Source organism: Tamandua tetradactyla, chromosome 18, assembly GCF_023851605.1.
Source record: "Tamandua tetradactyla isolate mTamTet1 chromosome 18, mTamTet1.pri, whole genome shotgun sequence".
Classification (NCBI taxonomy): domain Eukaryota; kingdom Metazoa; phylum Chordata; class Mammalia; order Pilosa; family Myrmecophagidae; genus Tamandua; species Tamandua tetradactyla.
The window spans coordinates 32406563-32426517 of record NC_135344.1 but is presented as its reverse complement, the minus strand read 5'-3'; the positions used below and the strand labels follow the sequence as shown (position 1 = coordinate 32426517).

At 40.3% G+C, this 19955-nt stretch overlaps 1 protein-coding gene and 1 pseudogene across 2 annotated transcripts in view; one reads left to right on the top strand and one right to left on the bottom strand.

Annotated features, from left to right (window-relative positions):
- The window catches only part of CFAP53 (cilia and flagella associated protein 53), a 115191-nt gene that overhangs the window by 86294 nt on the left and 8942 nt on the right, over positions 1-19955 (bottom strand). The window contains exons 2-4 of one of the 2 annotated variants that reach the window (XM_077135488.1): positions 11685-11777; positions 10530-10759; positions 9811-9984 (exon numbers count right to left, since the gene is read on the bottom strand). In XM_077135488.1, the coding sequence (XP_076991603.1) occupies positions 9811-9984; positions 10530-10570 (215 nt within the window). In that variant the 5' untranslated portion in view covers positions 10571-10759; positions 11685-11777. The remainder of the gene's footprint in view (positions 1-9810; positions 9985-10529; positions 10760-11684; positions 11778-19955) is intronic. The other variant, XM_077135487.1, reaches the window with a different exon arrangement.
- On the top strand, positions 10806-16193 carry LOC143662745 (nanos homolog 1-like; annotated as a pseudogene).

The following is a 19955-nucleotide window of genomic DNA, read 5'->3' as shown; positions in this document are numbered from 1 at the left end:
GAAAAGAAACAGCTGCTCCCACAAGACTGGGTCAGGATTAAAATATGGCTTTTCTGGGGGTACATAACAGATTCAAACCAGCACAGGAAGGAATGGAAAATTCTCAAATACGTGGAAATTAACAATGTGCTCTTTATCAACCAATAGGTTAAGGATAATATCACAGAGGAAATTAGTAAATACCTTGAGGCAAATAAAAATGAAAAATACAACATACCAAAATTTATGAGATACTGAGAAAGAAATTTGTAGTTTTGAGTGCTTATATTAGAAAAGAAGAAAGATCTCAAATCAGAGACCTAACCTCAAAACTAAAACTAGAAAAAGAGCAAATTAAACCTAAAGTGAGCAGAAAAAAAGGAAATAAAAAGACTTGAGCAGAGATACATGAAACAGCAAATAAAAAAATAGAGAGAATCAACAAAATCAAAAATTGGTTCTTTGAAAAGATCAATAAAACTGACAAACCTTTAGCTAAACTACAAATAACTAAAATCAGATATGAAAGGGGGGGGGCATTACTACTATGACCACCACTTCACCAAAATAAAAAGGACTATGAGAGGATACTATCCACAACTGTAATATCAACAAATTAGACAGCCTAGATGAAACGGACAAATTCCTAGAAACATACAAGGTACCTAAAACTGGCTCAAGAAGAACTAGAAATCAACAAACCAATAACTTGTAAAGATATTGAATCAATCATCAAAAATTTTCTAACAATAAAAGCCAAAGACCAGACAGCTCCACACAGGAATTTTACCAAACATTCCAAGAATAACTAACACCAACCCTGCTCAAATTCATCCAAAAAAAATTGAATAGGAGGGAACTTCATTCTAGGAGGCCAACATCACCCTCATACCAAAGTCAGATAAAAATTCCATAAGAAAAAAAATTGCAGATCAATATCTCTTAGGAATACAGATGCAAAAATCCTCAATAAAACAATAGCTAACTGAATCCAAGAACACAATGAAATAATTATATGCCATGATTAACTGGGATTTATCCCAGGTATGCAAGGTGGTTCAATTTAATAAAATCAATTAGTGTAATACACTACATTAACAGAATGAAGGAAAGAAAACCACCTGAACATCTCAATTGACACAGAAAAACCATCTGATAAATTTTTAGAAAACTAGGAATACAAGGAAAGTTCCTCAATATGATAAAGGACATCTATGAAAAACACAGAACTAACATCATTCTTGATAGTGAAAGATTGAAAGCTTTGTCTTTACAATCAAGAACAAAACAAGGATATAAACCAGCACATTCCACCCTCTAGACCCCAGAAAAGACATGTTCCTTCTAGATATAAAATGCATTCATTCCATCACAATATCACAAAGGCCTTAAACTATTTCAGTAACAATACAAATACCAAACAAAGTCAGAAACAGTGCCAAATCTCCTCACAGTCAGCTATACAGGCATGGTCTGTCCTAAGGTAAAATTCTCCTCTGGCCCTGGACCTGTAAAACTCAAAACAAGTCACCTGCTGCAAGTATACAAAGGAGGGACAGTCATAGGATACATGTGTCCATTTCCATAGGGAGAAATTGGAAGGAACACAGGGGTTATTGGACCTAAACAGTTCAGAAAACCTGAAGGGCAAACTCCATTGGACTTCCAAGTCTGAGAGTTGTTTATCCTCGGGGCTTTAGAAAAAGACAGTCTGACCCTTTCCAAGGGACCACGCAGTGGGCTTGCTCTCTCTCAAATGCTGGGGTGAGTTGCAATACTGGGGCACATCGGCGGGACCACCACTCTCTCTGCTCTCCCCTCTCCAAGCTTCGGAGCAGCATCCAGGATCTCAACCATCTCCAGGGCATAATCTCAACCCTTCCAGAACAATGGAGTGGCAGTCAGGTTACCCCCAATCACTGGTTTACATACTCTACCTTCTCTGAAGTTTGGGGTGGCAAAACTCTTCCTGAGCATGGAGGTGGAAGGCCTGCCCTCTGCCTTCTGGACAAACTTACCCTCTCCAAGTGCATGGATAGGTCTGCTCTCCTGGCCTAAGGTTTCTTGGCTTCAGACCTTGGCTTCTATGGTTCTGCCTCTCAGGTCATTTTTCCTTTAATTTGTCCCTTTTAGTCCAGACTGGCAGTGGTTCCATTTATACAGATCCCACAACACTCTTGTCAGGTTTCTATGTGGTATGCAGGTATCATAACCATCAGACAATAGGAGTTCCCACACATCTTTTCTGGATAATTCCATTTCCAAACCTTGCTTATCTTGTAATGTCTGACTGCTTCCATGTTTGGATAAATTCTCATGTTGGGCCCTATTCACTGGAGTCTTAATTTCTGGAAGCCCAGAAATTTTCAGACCAACAATTTCTGTTTTCTTTGTAACTGAGAGTTCAGTTCTCAATGTATCTCTTTCCTCTTGTATTTCACTATAACTTGCAAGAAGCAGCCAGACTGTATTTTCCACATTTAGTTTGGAAATTTCTTCTGCTAAATACCCAAGTTCCTTACTCTCAAATTCTGCCTTCCATCTAAAAAGAATACCTTCTTTCCAGTTTGCAATGAAACATTCATCATTTCTATCTAAAACCTTATCAGAGGTATTCTTAGAGTCTAAATTTCTACCAACAGTCTCTGCAAAGCATTCTAGGTCTTCTCTATTAAGCTCCTCACAACTCTTCCAGAATCTTCCTCTTGTCCATTTTAAAAAGCTGTTCCAACATGTTTGATATTTATAAACTGCAGCAGCACCCCACTTCTCTAGTACCAAAATCTGTATTAGTTTGTTAAGCTGCCAGAATGCAATATACCAGAAATGAAATGGCTTTTAAAAAAAATGGAATTTATTAAGTTGCAAGTTTATAGTTCTAAGGCCATGAAAATATCCAAATTAAGGCAACACCTTAAGGTATCACCAAAAGGTTACCTTCACTCAAGAAAGGCTGATGCTCTCCAGAACACCTCGTCGGCTGGGAAGGCCTGGCTGGCATCTGTTGGTCCCTTGCTCCTGGGTTCCACTGCTTTCAGCCTCTGTTTCCAGTGGTTTCCTCTCTAAGCATCTGTGAGCCTTCACTTGGCTCCTCCAGGACATAACTCTGGGTTCTGGACTGCTTAGTATCTTATGGGAAGGTACATGGCAATGTCTGCTGGGCCCCACATCTCCAAATGTCTGGGTCTTATGTTAGCTCTGAAGCAACCGTTCTCCAAGTGTCTGCATCTGAGATTTCTCCAAAATGTTTCCCCTTTTAAAGTACTCTAGTAAACTAATCAAGACCCACCCTGAATGGGTGGAATCACATCTCCATCTACTCAAAAGGTCACACCCACAATTGGGTATGTCACCTCTCCGTGGAGATCATTTAATCAAGTTTCCACCCTACAATATCAAATCAGGATTTAAACATGGGTTTTCTGGGGTACATAATAGTTTCAAACTGGCACAGATGCCCACTGGTACTACTGTTATTCAGTATTGTATTGGAAGCTCTTGACAGGGCAATTAGGCAAGAAAAAAAAGTAAAGGCATCCAAACTGGAAAGGAAGAAATAAAACTTTCCCTATTTGTAGATGATCCTATATACAGAAAATCCCGGAAAAAAAACCACAACAAATCTCCTAGAGTTAATAAATGAACTCAGCAAAGCAGTGGCATTTTAGTTTCCTAGGCTGCTCAAGCAAATACCAATGCAATGGTTGGGCTAAAAAATGGTGATCTGTTTAGTTTTCTGAGGCTAAAGGTAAGTACAAATCAAGGCATCATCAAGGTGATGCTTTCTTGCTAAAGGGTGGCAATCTGAACCTGGCTGACAGTAAACCTTGGCTCCTCTGTCACTTGGCAAGGCACATGTCAGTGTCTCCTAGTCTTCCCCTTCTCTTTTGAGTTCAGTTTGCTTCAGCTTCTTATTTCCTATGGTTTTCTCTTGCTCTCTGCTCAATTTCATTATGCTTATAAAGACTCCAGTCATAGATCAAGACCCAGTCCGGGCCAAGATGGCGGCTTAGCAATGTGCGCGTTTTAGTTCGTCCTCCAGAACAACTACTAAATAACCAGAAACAATACAGAACAGCTCCTGGGGCCATGTCAGTGACTGGACACACAGTGTACCCCAGTCTAGACCAGCTGGACCGGCTACAAGCCTCCCCAGAACCGTGAGTTCCCCAAGCCACCACGGCCGGCGTCCCTCCCCCACAGGCTGCTTCCCAGAGGTGAAAGGAAAGGGACATAGGGGCTGAGCCCAAACAAACGCCAATTGTGGAATTAATTAACAAATTCTGACTACTACAAATAGGCTCCCAGCTCAGGTGAACCTGGTCAAAGCGGAGGTTGCTCATTTTTGCCCCAGCACCAAGGGGGCAGGGCTGACAGAAAAAGGAAAAAAAAAAAAATAGGAAACAGGTTTTTGTGGCTGTGTTTCTACAAAGGCTTGACTGCCTTTGGATATAGCAGCAGGGCTTCTCAGGCTGCAACTGCCCCAGGCATAGGCAGAAACAAGCTCGTTTGAGGGCTTGTCTGGAGTCTGTGCCTTCCCCAGGGGAGAGGTGAAGCCCAACTCAGGTGGAATTTCTCCCTCAAGGAATTTAGACACCAGGGCTTGGTAATTTGAAGCCATTAAAACCAGCCTACAACCTCTCCTCTGTCTCCACCACGTCCCCAGAAGGAAGAGTCTGCCAAAGTTAAAGGTACCACATCATTTTATGCTGGTGGGGCCTGCAGGCAGACAAGCGCCACATACTGGGCAGGATAAGAAAAACAGAGCCCAGAGACTTCACAGGAAAGTCTTTCAACCTGCTGGGTCTCACCTTCAGGAAAAACCAAAGCAGGTGACTCTTTCCTCCTGATAGGAGGCCAGTTTGGTCTGCGAAAATCTGGCTGGGGTCTATAATACCTAAGCAGAACCTCCTAAGGGTGGTGGTGGGGGGAAGGCACCATACAAGCAGGGCAAGAAACAAGAAAACAAGAACTGAAAAATTCTCCTCTGTTAAACAAAACCTAAGCTAGAGGTCCAGAAAAAGCTGAACCGAATGTCAAAGAACAGATAGACAACAAATTCATTCAGCAAGAAAACCCTAGGTTAAAAAAAAAGTGAAAGCAATCTCCAGAATAAACTAATTAAGGTAATTAAATGCCTAGACACCAGCAAAAAATAACAAATCACACTAGGAAAATTGAAGATATGGCCCAAAGGAACAAACCAACAATTCAAATGACATACAGGAGCTGAAACTATTAATTCAGAATGTTTGAACAGACATGGAAAACCTCATCAAAAACCAAATCAATGAATTGAGGGAGGATATAAAGAAGGCAAGGAAAGAACAAAAAGAAGAAACTGAAAGTCTGAAAAAACAGATCACAGAACTTCTGGGAATGAATGACACAGTAGAAGAGATGAAAAAAACAATGGAAACCTACAATAGTAGATTTTGAGAGGCAGAAGATAGGATTAGTGAACTGGAGGATGGAACATCTGAAATCTGACAAGGAAAAGAAAATAATTGGGAAAAAAATGGAAAAATATGAGCAGGGACTCAGGGAATTGAATGACAATATGAAGCACACAAATTTCCATGTTATGGGTGTCCCAGGAGAAGAGAAGGGAAAAGGAGGAGAAAAACTAATGGAGGAAATTATCACTGAAAATTTCCCAACTCTTACAAAAGACTTAAAATTACAGATCCAAGAAGTGCAGCGTACCCCAAAAAGAATAGATCCAAATAGACGTACTCCAAGACATTTACTATTCAGAATGTCAGAGGTCAAAGAGAAAGAGAGAATCTTGAAAGCAGCAAGAGAAAAGCAATCCATCACATACAAGGGAAACCCAACGAGACTATGCATAGATTTCTCAGGAGAAACCATGGAGGCAAGAAGGCAGTGAGATGATATATTTAAATTATTAAAAGAGAAAAACTGCCAACCAAGAATTCTATATCCAGCAAAATTGTCCTTTAAAAATGAGGGAGAAATTAAAACATTTTCAGACAAAAAAATCACTGAGAGAATTTGTGACCAAGAGACCAGCTCTGCAAGAAATACTAAAGGGAGCACTAGAGATACAAAAAGACAGAAGAGAGAGGTGTGGAGAAGAGTGTAGAAAGTATGAGTAAAGGTAAAAAGAAGGAAAATTAGATATGACATATAAAATCCAAAAGGCAAAATGGTAGAAGAAAGTACTACCCATGCAGTAATAACACTAAATGTTAATGGATTAAACTCCCCAATCAAAAGACATAGACTAGCAGAATGGATTAAAAAACATGACCCATCTATATGCTGTCTCTACTCAAAGGACATGAGGGCAAGGACACAAATGGACATCTGCACACCAATATTTATAGCAGCATATTTACAATTACCAAGAGATGGAAACAGCCATAATGTCCATCAACAGACGGGTGGCTAAACAAACTGTGGTATATACATACAATGGAATATTATGCAGCTGTAAGACAGAATAAAGTTATGAAGTATGTAACAACATGGATGGACCTTAAGGACATTATGCTGAGTGAGAGTAGCGAAAAACAAAAGGACAAATACTGTATGGTCTCACTCATATGAATTGACATTAGTGAATAAACTTGGGACATTTCATTGGTAACAGAGACCATCAGGAGATAGAAATAGGGTAAGATATTGGGTAATTGGAGCTGAAGGGATACAGATTGTGCAACAGGACTGAATATAAAAACTCAGAAATGGACAGCACAATACCGCCTAACTGAAATACAATTATGTTAAAACACTGAATGAAGCTGAATGTGAGAATGATAAAGGGAGGAGGGTTGGGGGCATAAATGAAATCACAAAGAAAGATAGACGATAAAGATTGAAATGGTATAATCTAGGAATGCCTAGAGTATATAATGATAGTGATTAAATGTACAAATTTAAAAAATGTTTTTGCATGAGGAAGAGCAAAGGAATGTCATTACTGCAGGGGGCTGAAAATAGACAGTGATGAATATTTTAAAATTTCAACTTATGTGTGAGACTAAAGCAAAAAATGTTTATTTGGTACAAAATTTATATTTTGACTAGTGCATTTCCTAATATAACTTATGTAGATAGTTGGTTGAACAACATAAGTGCATGGAACCTTGGGTAGGACATGAGATTTTGTTGATTTGTCCAGAGTGATGCCCCGATGAATCCCAGAGTGATTTGATCAGTGAGTGGAAAAGTATTTGCAAAGTCCCCTTCGGGGAATGGTGAGAACAGGGGAAATTTCTACCTCCCCAAGTTGAATTCTTGATATTCTCACAAGTAGTGTGGACAACCAAAGCTATAGGCTGAGCCCCCAGTCTTGGGGTTTGTTCATGTGAAATTTGGCCCCACAAAGGATGGGTCAAGCCTGCTTAAGATTGGGCCTGGGAGTCACCCCCAGGAAAACCTCTTTTGTTGCTCGGACGTGGCCTCTCTTTCAAGCCAACACAACAAGCATACTCACTACCCTCCCCCTGTCTGCGTGGGACATGACTCCAGGTAGGTGGACCTTCCTGGCAACGTGGGACAGAAACCCCATGAGTTAGCTGAGACTCAGCATCAAGGGATTGAGAAAAACCCTAGAATGAGCTGAAACCCAGCATCAAGGGATTGGGAAAACCTTCTCGACCAAAAGGGGGAAAGAGTGAAATGAGACAAAGTGTCAATGGCTGAGAGATTCCAGACAGAGTGGAGAGGTTGTCCTGGAGGTTATTCTTATGCATTAAGTAGATATCACCTTGTTATCCAAGATGTAATGGAGAGACTGGAGGGAACTGCCTGAAAATGTAGAGCTGTATTCCAGTAGTCATGTTTCTTGATGATGATTGTATAATGATATAGCTTTCACAGTGTGACTGTGTGATTGTGAAAACCTTGTGTCTGATGCTCCTTTTATCTACCTTGTCAACAGACGAGTAGAACATATGGAATAAAAATAAATAATAGGGGGAACAAATGTTAAAATAAATTTAGTTTGAAATGCTAGTGATCAATGAAAGGGAGTGGTAAGGGGTATGGTATGTATAATTTTTTTTTCTATTTTCCTTTTATTTTTCTGTTTTTTTATTTCTTTTTCTGAATTGATGCAAGTGTTCTAAGAAATGATCATGATGATCAATATGCAACTATGTGATGATATTGTGAATTACTGATTATATATGTAGAATGCAATGATAATATGTTTAAAATGTTTGTTTCTTTCTTGTATATTTTTTTAATTTAAAAATTAATTAAAAAAAAAAAGACTGCAATCATAGGATTAAGACCCGTCCTGACTGAGGTGGAACACACCTTAACTGAAGTAACTTCATCAAAAGTTCCTATTGCCTGAATTTTGTTCCACTTATAAAGCACTTCAGTAATAGAATTAAGACTCATCCTGATTAAGGTGGGTTACACCTTAACTGAAGTAACCACATCAGAAGGTCCTACTTAGAATGGATTCACACCACAGGAATGGATTAAATTTAAGAACATATTTTTCTGGAGTTACATACAGCTTCAAACAACCACACTCCATGCTCTGACCCCAAAAAGACACGTTCTTTCATTCCATTACAATATCCCAAAAGTCTTAAGTCATTTCAGAAACATTGATTAGTACAAAGTCTCATCAAAATCATTTATGGGTGTGGTTTCTCCTGGGGCACAATTCTTCTCTGTCTGTGGACCTATGGAACCTAAAGAACAAGTTATTTGCTTTTCATATATGATGGAGGGATAGGCATAGGATATATATTCCCATTCCCATAGGGAGAAATTGGAAAGAAAAATAGGGGCAATGGGCCCCAAACAATTCCAAAATTCAGCAGGAAATACTCCATTAGGTTTCAAGGTCTGAGAGTTATTTGTGGAGCAATGTTTTGTCTTCCAGGTCTGATGAAGCAGCAGCCCCACTCCTTTCAAGTCCTTGCCAAGGAGCCATGCTCTCCTTAAACATCTGGGGTGAAGGCTTTATCCTCTCCAAGCATTACAATGGAGGCCAAGCTCACCACAACACGCAGGCACAGGCTCTACCCTCTCACAACACTGGAATTGTGGCCACTCTCCACAATCCCGGGCACAGGCTCTATCCTCTCACAGGATTTGGGGTGGCAGCGAGGCCCTCCACAGTCCCCAGGGCACAGGCTCCAAACTCTCAGAGCATTCAGGTGGCAACCAGACTCTCTACGATCACCTGGGCACAAACTCCACCCTCTAAGCCTTGGGGTGCTCCACACAAATCTTCCCTCTATGGTGCAGGGCTGAAATTAAGCAGAGACTCAAATATCCTGGGATGTAAAAATCAAGTGAAAAGGGTTGATGGAGGCGATAAACAGGATTGGACTGAGCACAGTGAAGGTAAGGGATCTGAGCCAAGATTGATTGTGGACCTGGATCAGGAAGTGGATCAGAAGTTCAGGTGATCAGTCCTCAAGAATTAGGATCCCAGGTGAAGAAACAGACAATAAATAGGGAACCAAGCAGAGGTATAGCTCAGGTGGGGACCACAGCAATAGAAAAGGAGAGCCCATCTCTACCAAAGGCTCCATGGGATGAGGGTTTTAAAGTTACTTCCTTCTAATAGCAAAGCTGAGGTTAATACCTAATGTTCAATAACAGAATCCCATTTGATACTTCCATTCTAATTAGGAGGCAAGCACAGTACACTAGAGCACAAGCAAACTCCATAATCTGCATTATCCAATAACATAACTATTAAGACTTAAAGGTAAAACAATTGTGTATACCCTCATAAGGCTTACTATGGTGGTTTACTGGAAATTAGCATTCCTAAATCTTTTTTTAATAAACCAACTTCACGTTATGTGTGTGTGTCCCTGTCTCCATTACCTGAATTGCTGGTCTAACTTTTCAGTCACAAAATCCTGTCTCTCTCTTTCTTTCTTCTCTTTTAATAATTTGGTTTTCTCTCTCATTCTATTTTTTTTCTCCTCAATTGTTTCTTCTTTCAACTGCATTTCAGTAAAGTAGTCATTTTCTTCTGATGCTAAAAGTTCACGTAGCCTGAAAAAAAGACAAAAAGAAAAAAATTAAAACTATCATGCCAGAAGCCCATATTACTGAGTTTTATTTTAATATTGTAAGAAGGAAAAGATGCATTGCAATCATCCATAAAATAAGACTAGTGGGCAGGCCACGGTGGCTCAGCAGGTAAGAATGCTTGCCTGCCATGCCCGAGGACCCGGGTTCGATTCCTGATGCCTGCCCATGTTAAAAAAAATAGATAAATAAGACTAGTTGCCATTTAAAGCAATATAATGACTGACTGAGTCATATTTTATTTGCTTATGTATAAATAATATATAGAATGTACATATTCAACAAAAGAAATAAAATGACCAGATTTTAAAGTAACACAATATAAAACATTTTTCTTTCCATTAAAATGTAGGTTAACACAAGTAAAAATAATAATAAGCAATAGCTATTGATTTGGTAGAATATGAATTTCTCAGCCATGATTGTTATGAAAATTCATTTGATTTTTAAATAATCTCAAATTCTGATTTAAGGAATGTTTGACAGTATGGGTCACATATGAAACTTACTTATTTCTTCTTTCTTCAGTGTTGATAATAAACCCTTGCATGGCATCCTTGATTTTTGCTTGTACAAGGCTGTGCAAAAACTTGCGGTCGTTGTGCTGGTCCCATTCAACTTTCAAACGATCCCGTTCATTTGACTTAATGGAGGCCAAAACAGCATGATGTTTCTGATGACTGCGTCGGATTCTCTCCAGATGTCGCTCAACCACTTGGCCTTTGGGAGGTTTGGCTCTCTGGGGGAAAAAGAATCAGGTGTGAATTATTATAAACCAAAAATCAATGGCAGGGCAGGCTGGCTACAGGCTGTGTGTGTCTCTTCTGTACCACCTGCGGCTGGGGGACAGCGAGCGTGGCCGGCATACCGCTCCTGGAGGCTCTTCCCTGGGCGCCTCGCTCGCCCAGCCGCGGCAGCGCACCCAACCCCACTCCGCCCGCCACGTGGGTGTCCTGGGCCAGCTCACCCGCAGCCCTTCACTCGTGGAACGTCTACCTGGAGTCGCCACGCTCATCAACAAGGCGTTGTCTGGCGCCGGCGGCGGTGCGTCTCTGCCCCCCACCCCCTCCTGCTGCTACCCCAGCCGGGGCTGGCCACGGGGGAGCACCCCATTACGAAGAGAACGACGACGACGACAGCGACAAGCCGGGGCTCCGGGACCGCTACGTGGGGGACACGCTGGAGCTGCGGACGCTAGAGCTGTGCGCTGGCCCCGCCGAGGCCCCGCTGCTGGAAGAACGCTTCGCCGAGCCGAACCCGCTCACGCGCAGTGCTGCTGGACTGCGTGCATGCCGCGGCTGTCTACTAGGCTGCGCCGCGCTAAAAGCTGGCCCCCGTGCGGGTAGCCGAGTCCCGACTGCACGCTGCCCGGCTGCTCACGCCACCTTGTTCTGCCCGAACAAGGAGGCGGTGGCGCTCTACACCACCCACATCGTGAAAGGACGTGACGGGCGAATGGCCGTTCCCCTCCCTGTGCCCCTTGTGCGGCACAAGAGGCGACAAACGCGCTCTATCAAGAACTGTCGACTCCCCAAAGTGCTGCCGCAAGCCCCCCGCCTCGCAGTGCCAGAGACCGCCCGCCCCGCCAGAAGCTGCGCTGAGAACCTGGCCCCAGCCCGTTGGCACTAGACACCACCAAAGCAACCCCCTGCGCAATCACCCACCTTTGGTCAGTGCGCCCTCTCTCCCTCCTGGTTGGCGCAACTTGAGGTGTCATCGTAGTGGTTTTTCCGAGGAAGCTGGCCGTGTGTCGAGTACTGGAAGAATCATTGTGACTAGACGCTAAATTCTTAACTTTGTGTATCTCTTTACACTTGCTAATTTGGGCTTGCCCAGAACAGTGAAGGCTGGATATATGGCAATTTAGAGGCAGTGTTAATTTACTGTATACGTTGACCTATTTTAGATGCACATCAGTATGAAATTCTCAGTCTAATCTTGGATGTTTTGCTTTATGACTGGAGGCACTTTACTAGGTCTAAAATTTTTTTTTAAGCCTCTGAGGTTAAAATTGGCGATTTTATGAAATGTCACAAACTATTTTATTGTTTGGAGCAAATAATACTGAGTTGTCCTTAACCAGTTATTTTAATCTAGGTGAAGCTAGCCCCTGTAGTAGCACTACCATTATAAGAAGGGAAGGTATAGTAAATTTTTCAGTTTTCCATTGGATGGATATTCCCGCCTTGTGGCTTGCTTCCGTCCTAGCTAGAAGTATAAAATGCACAATCAGTAGCAGAGTAGCAGGTAGAATGCAACTCCTTATGCATTTCTCTACTGAGGTAGCAACTAGCCTTTTCCGCCTTAAAAAATTGTGTCAAGTTCATATTGTGTGTACTTGGAAATGACGCTATTTAAAAAAAAAAAAAAGACGAGCATTTATATAATAAAAAAAATCAGTGGCATATTTTCAATTAATCATGACCTCTAGCAATACTCACACTTAATAAAGTAGGGTATATAAAACAAATATATCCTAAAAAAAATACATTCTGCTATAATTGAAAACAGCTTATGTACCTAAATAGCAGTAACTTGACTGATTCTCTGAGTCTATACCTAAGATGTTATCAAATCAGTCTCAAATATTTCTAGGCACTGTTTGAGTAAAAGTCCACAGAATTATAAAGTTAAATATTGAACAAGACTCTAAAGATTATCTAGCCAAACCCCAAAACATTACATTTCTGTGTTTAAATAGTTAGGGCAGACCTGCTTAGAACAACAGTTAGAGGTTTTTAAATTCCTGACCTTGATCTTACCACCCCCTACTCCACACTGTTTCTCAGGGGTAGTAGATAGCATAGTTACCACCATCATAATACTTTCAACCAAAGGGGAAACAACTAAGTATACAGCATATATATAAAGAGTTATGACAATGTAAAACCCTTTACTAACAAAAAAGGAGGGAAAGAGAGAGAAGGAGGGAGAGGAGGGAGTAAAGAAAAGAAAATTAAAAAAAAAAAGAAGAAAAAAAGATGATGGTAGAACTTTTTAACTATTTCTACTGTGCCCAGGGTTTAATGATGCAAGGGCGGAACACCTGACATTTCTGGGTAACCTGAATGTCTGTAGATATATTTTTATACATACTTCCACTAAAAAGTTGGAAATGTATTTGCCATTTTGAATACATTTTGATAAATTTAATGAAATTACATGAACCATCTCCTTTTCAGTTCTGTATCCCTAACATTGAGCGTAATGCCTACCGTGGACATGTTCTCAATATTAATCAAATGCTGAATGAATAAAAAATATTTCTGGGTAGGCTCAATGAAATTTCTGTCCCTTTGGGGCCACCATGAAATTCATGGTCTTCAGCTTTGCACTTTCAGCAGCAGTTTTATCAAGTCATCTTAGGTGCGTGGTGAGATTCTGGGGAACTGATTCACTATAACCAATGCTTAACTCATTGGCAGAGTTAATCTGATAATTTACACTTTGAACATCACTGTCAAGATTACCAGAATAGGAGAATTCCTGGGAAGATCGCAGAGTAGGGAACTATAGCACTCACTCCTCCTCCAAAACAGCTGTTGGACAGGCAGAAACTGTCTGAAACAACTTTCTGGGGCACCAGAGGCCAGGGGAACATTGTACAGTATCCAGGGAAGAGTGGGACAAAGAGGCTGAGAAACTGCGATAAAGAACTGTAAGTAAAGCACTTAGCAGTAACTGCCAGCACCCAACCCACACTCTTAAGGCTAGCCGCCTCTGGTCTGGTTCCTGGCTGGCTGCTGTGGTTGGAAAGAGATGTGCAAGTCCTCTTCCCTAAGAACAAGGGGCTGTGGCCAGGTACTGATCAGGGCTTTTGATCAACAAATTGGGATCACTGAGTCCCAGCCTTGAGTCATGGCTTTTAGCCCACCCTGGACAGGGATTGAAACTGCAGCCATTGTTTCAACCCTGTCCCTGACAGGGGTGAAAGCAGTGAAGTTCAAAGATGCAGGGCCCCCTTAGGACTGTGGAGAAATGTTTGCTGAAGAGGACTATCTGCTGGACAGGCCAGGAAAGTGCAGCTTCGGGGAGCAATCAATAAGGCTTTTTGGCATCTTTCTTGACCCACTCTCCACAGCTCTTTAGAACTGGTCTGTGCCCCTGGCCCTGTTTTGGGTGGGTAAAGACTGACTTAGAAAAGTCCTCTCCAGGGTGATTCTCCTCCCAGAATTTAACCTCGGGCAAAAGCAACGAGAGGCAATGAAAGGAGAGCAGAAAAAACAAAAACAAAACATAGAGGCAAAACAAAAACAGACCAAAATTCCTGGAGAAAGAACAGAGGAAAGGAAGCTTTCTCCTGGAGGTGAAACAATTGCACAAATAGTGCAATCTTAAAAACTGTACCACATGCTCAGGGTAAAAATCAGATGAAAAAGAGCTAAAAAATAGAGTCTGAAAACAGACAATTCTAAAGGTCTAGAATTAGTTGAACCAAGTTAAAGAGAACCTTAACACAAAACCAATTGACACTAAAATCTAGGAGAGAGAAACTGACCTGCAGAGGAAACTACCAAGATAAATCAGAGGCCTAGTGAGCAGCAAAAAATTACCATGAAACAGGAAGATATAGTTCAGTCAAAGGAACAAATTAAAGCTTCAAAGGAGCCACAGAATTTGGAACACCTAATCAAAGATGTTTAAACAAATCTCCTAAATCAATTGAAAAAGATGAGGGAAAATATGCATAAAGAGATAAAGGAACTTAAGAAGATACTAGGTGAACATAAAGAAAAATCTGAAAGTATGAAAAGAAACATAACAGACCTTATGAGAATAAAAGGCTCAATAGATAAGATTAAAAATATACTAGATGCATACAACAGATTTGAACAGGCAGAAGAAAGAATTAGCAAATTAGAAGATAGACAACTGAGATCTTACAGACAGAAAGATAGAAAAAAGAATAGGAAAAATTGGGCAGGATCTCAGGGAATTGAATGATAGCATGAAGCACACAAACATACATGTCCTGCATATCCCAGAAAGAGCAGAGAAGGGGAAAAAATGGAGAGAAAATATCTGAGCAAATAATGGCTCAAAATTTCCCAACTCTTATGAAAGACATAAATATACAGCTCCAAGAAGGACAACATTCTCCAAACAATAAATCTTAATAGACCCACTCAAAGAGACATGCTAATCAGAATATAAAAAGCCAAAGATAAAGTGTTGTGAAAGCAGCAAGAGAAAGGCAACTTGTCATATACAAGGGATCCTGAATAATGTTAAGTGCCAATTTCTCATCAGAAACCATGGAGGCAAGAAAGCAGTGGTATGACACATTTAAGGTATTGAAAGAGGAAAAACTGCCAGCCAAGAAATTCTTTATCCAGCAAAACTGTCCTTCAAAAATGAGGGAGACAACCAATAGTATTCCTGAAAACTCTAAAGAATACCCTGGGTTCTACCTAAGACTCTATAAAAGTCTTTTTTAGTAAGTTTATTTGTTAGAAACTTAAGGTATCCAGATAGTTTCCATGCCAGATAAGGCTTGAAAACCAGAGGTACCAGTCTCTTCAAGAACATCAACCAGTTTCATTCCTCTACACCATAAGATCAACACTCCTTTCCAGCATGAAGTCAAAATGGTCATTGCCCAGATATCCCTGAAAATTGAGAGAATGATCAAATGAGAGGGAGAATGTGTAACTGAGAAATTAGGATTTAACAAATATCATTATAGATATTTCCTTTAGTTTCTAGTGTATTTGAATAGCTAGACAGAAATACCAATTTCAAATGTTGAACTGTAATCTAGTACCCTTTGCCTTGTGTAAGGATAGATGAGTAATAAAAATAAACAAACAAAATATATATAAAACGGGGTGATAAGGAGTATGGGATATTTTGGGTGTTCTTTTTATTTTTATTTTTTATTTGAAATACTGAAAATGTTCTAAAATTGATTGTGGTGTTGAATGTACAACTACATGATGATGCTAAGAGCCACTGATTGTATACTTTGGAAGGATTATATGGTGTGTGAATATATCTCAATAAAATTGCATTTTAAAAAAAAGTAAGAGAGTGATGCCCCAATTAAATCCCATAGTGATTTGAACAGTGAATAAAAAAGTATTTGCAAAGTCCCTTGGGGGGAATGACAGAAAGGGGGAAAATTCAACTTCCCCATGTGAAGAATTCCTGATATTCTCACAAGCAGTGGAGACAATGAAAGCAATAGGCCAAGCCCTCAATCTTGGGGGTTGTTCATATGAAATTTAACCCTGCAAAGGATAGGCTAAGCCTACTTAAAATTAGGCCCAAGAGTCACCCCCAGAGAACCTCTTTTGTTGCTCAGATGTGGCCTTTCTCTCTTAGCCAACACGACAAGCAAACTCACTGCCTTCCCCCTCTCTAAATGGGACATGACTCCTAGAGGTGTAAACTTCCCTGGCAACATGGGGCAGAAATCCTAGAATGAGCTGGGACTCACCATCAAGGGATTGAGAAAACCTTCTAAACAAAAGGGAGAAGAGAGAAATGAGACAAAATAAAGTGTCAGTGGCTGAGAGATTTCAAACAGAGTCAAGAGGTTATCCTGGAGGTTATTCTTATGCATTATATAGATATTACCTTTTTAGTTAAGGTATATTGGGGAAGCTGGAGGGAAGTGCCTGAAAATGTAGAGCTGTGTTCCAGTAGCCATGTTTCTTGAGGATGAATGTATAATGATATAGCTTTCGTAATGTGACTGTGTGATTGTGAAAACCTTGTGTCTGATGCTCCTTTTATCTACAATATGGACAGATGAGTAAAACTTACGGATTAAAAATAAATAAATAATAGGGGGAACAAGTGTTAAAATAAATTTAGTAGATTGAAATGCTAGTGATCAATGAGAAGTGATAAGGGGTATAGAAAAAAATAGGGGAAACAAAGGCTAAAATATATTGGGTAGATGGAAATACTAGCAATCAATGAGAGGGAGGGGTAAGGGATATGGTATGTATGAGTTTCTTTTTTCTTTTTATGCCTTTTTCTGAATTGATGCAAATGTTCTAAGAAATAATCATGGTGATGAATATACAACTATGTGATGAAAAAAAAGAAAGGTAAGAAAGTCCAGTAAAGTTCTGATTTTTCCAAGGTGACTACTCCATCTTTTAAAAATACCAAATATAATTTTTTCTGAACCTTTTTGTTTCCCTGATTTGCTGACATTCTGAACTTGTGAATTAGTCTCCTATTGGACAATTCTTCACTGCTTGCAGACGGCCAGCAACAAAATTACCTGACTCAGTACTATCAAATGAGAAGTTCTGGAGGTAGGACCAAAAATCTGGATTTTAACCATATTAAGAAATATTAATGCTGTCATGCCAGAGGACCTGGGTTCGATTCCCGGTGCCTGCCCATGTATAAAAAAAAAAAAAGAAAGAAATATTAATAAGTACTGTAGTGCCCAGTCTCTAAGATGACCGCCAATGGTTTCTCCTCCTGATAGTGAAACCCTTGTGTAGTTTCCTCTCACATAGTACGAGGATTGGTCTGTAGGCCCAGTAGCATACAGCAAAGGGATGGTACAGCACTTCTGAGATTAACCACTCCTGTGGCTTCCATCTTAGGTGCCCACTTTCTCTCTCTTGGATCTCAAGCTGCTGTATTGTAAGCACCACTATGGAGAGGTCCATATGGCAAGGAATAGGAGCCTCTGGCCAGCTAGCCAACAGCCATAGGGGTGAGCTTGGAAGGGGAATCTCCAGCCCCAGCTAAGCCCGGAGATGACAGCAACCCCAGGTGTCCAGCTGACATCTTCACTGCAACTTCATAGGTGATCCTGAACCAGGACCACATCCACTAAGCTACTTCTGGATTCCTGATCCTCAGAAACTGTGAAATAATAAATGTCTACCATTTTAAGCTGCTAAAAAAAATGACGGAGAGTTCAAAATATTCACAGATACACAGAAACTGAGAGAGCTCATCAACAAGATACTAGATATGAAAGAAATACTAAAGAGAGTTCTGCAGGTTGAAGGGAAAAGACAGGAAAGAGTGCAAAAGAATGAAAGACATATCCTATCTCACATATTATCCAAAAATTGATTCAAAATGGTTCAAAGACTTAAGCATAATAACCAGGACGATAAAAATCCTAGAAGAAAATGCAGAGAAATATCTTCAAGATCTTAAGGTAGGCAACAGTTTCTTAGATTTTACACCCAAAACACGAAGAAATAGGTAAATGGGATTTCCTCAAAATTAAAAACTTTTGTGCTTCAAAGGTTTTTGTCAAGAAAGTGATAAGGCAACCTACTCAATGGAAAAAATATTTAGAAACCACCTTTCTGATAAGAGATTAATATCAGAATATATAAAGAAATCCTACCCCCCCCAAAAAAAAGATAAAGAAAAAGAAATCCTACAACTCATCAATAAAAAGACAAACAACCCAATTTAAAAATGGGCAAAAGATTTCAATATAAATGGCTAAAAATCATGTGAAAAGGTCTTCACTATAACTAGCTATTAGGAAAATTCAAACCAATACCACAGTCAAGTATCACTTTATACCTACTAAAATGGCCACTGTGGTAGCTTCAAGCTGTCATGTACCCCAATGTTCTTTTAATCCATTCCTGTGGGTACAGACCTGTTATAGGTGAGATCTTTTGATTAGGTTATTTCAACTGAGATGTGACACACTCCATTCAAGGTGGGTCTTAATCTTACCCTTACTGGAGTCATTTATAAGAGGATAAAACACATATAGAACAGGACTGGATACAAAAACTCAGAAATGGACAGCACAATACTACCTAACTGTAATACAATTATGTTAAAACACTGAATGAAGCTGCATGTGAGAATGACAGAGGGAGGAACGCTGGGGACATAAATGAAATCAGAAAGAAAGATAGGTTAAAGATCAAGATGGTATAATCTAGGAATGCCTAGAGTGTATTACAATAGTGAAATGTACAATGTACAATTTAAAAAAATGTTTTTGCATGAGGAAGAACAAAGGAATGTCATTATTGCAGGGTGCTGATAATAGATGGTAATTAATATTTTAAAATGTCACCTTATGTGTGAGACTAAAGCAAAAAATGTTTGTTACAAAATTTATATTTTGACTAGTGCATTTCCTAATATAACTCATGTAGATAGTTTGATTGAACACCATAAGTACTTGGAATTTCAGGTAGGACATGAGATTTTGTTGGTTTGTCCAGAGTGATGCCCCGATGAATCCCAAAGTGATTTGATCAGTGAGTGGAAAAGTATTTGCAAGCCCCCTTCAGAGAATGGTGAGAATGGGAAGAAATTCAACTTCCCCAAGTTGAATTCTTGATATTCTCACAAGCAATGTGGACAACCAAAGCTATAGGCTGAGCCCCCAGTCTTGAGGTTTGTTCATATGAAACTTAACCCCACAAAGGACAGGTCAAATCTGCTTAAAATTTAGGCCTAAGAGGCACCCCCAAGAGAGCCTCTTTTGTTGTTCAGATGTGGCCTCTCTCTCCAGCCAACACAGCCAGCAGTCTCACCACCCTACCCCTCTCTACATGGGACATGACTCCCAGGGGTGTGGACCTTCCTGGCAACGTGGGACAGGGATCTTGGGGTGAGCTGAGACTCATCATCAAGGGATTGAGAAAAACCCTAGAATGAGCTGAGACTTAGCATCAAGGGATTGAGAGAACCTTCTTGACCAAAGGGGGGAAGAGGAAAATGGGACAGGGTGTCAGTGGCTGAGAGAATCCAAACAGAGTCAAGAGGTTATCCTGGAGGTTATTCTTATGCATCAAGTAGATATCATCTTGTTATTCAGGATATGGTGGAGAGGCTGGAGGGAACTGCCTGAGGGTGTGGAGCTGTGTTCCAGTGGCCATGTTTCTTGAGGATGACTGAATAATGATACAGATGTCACAATGTTACTGTGTGATTGTGAGAACCTTGTGTCTGATGCTCCTTTTATCTACCTT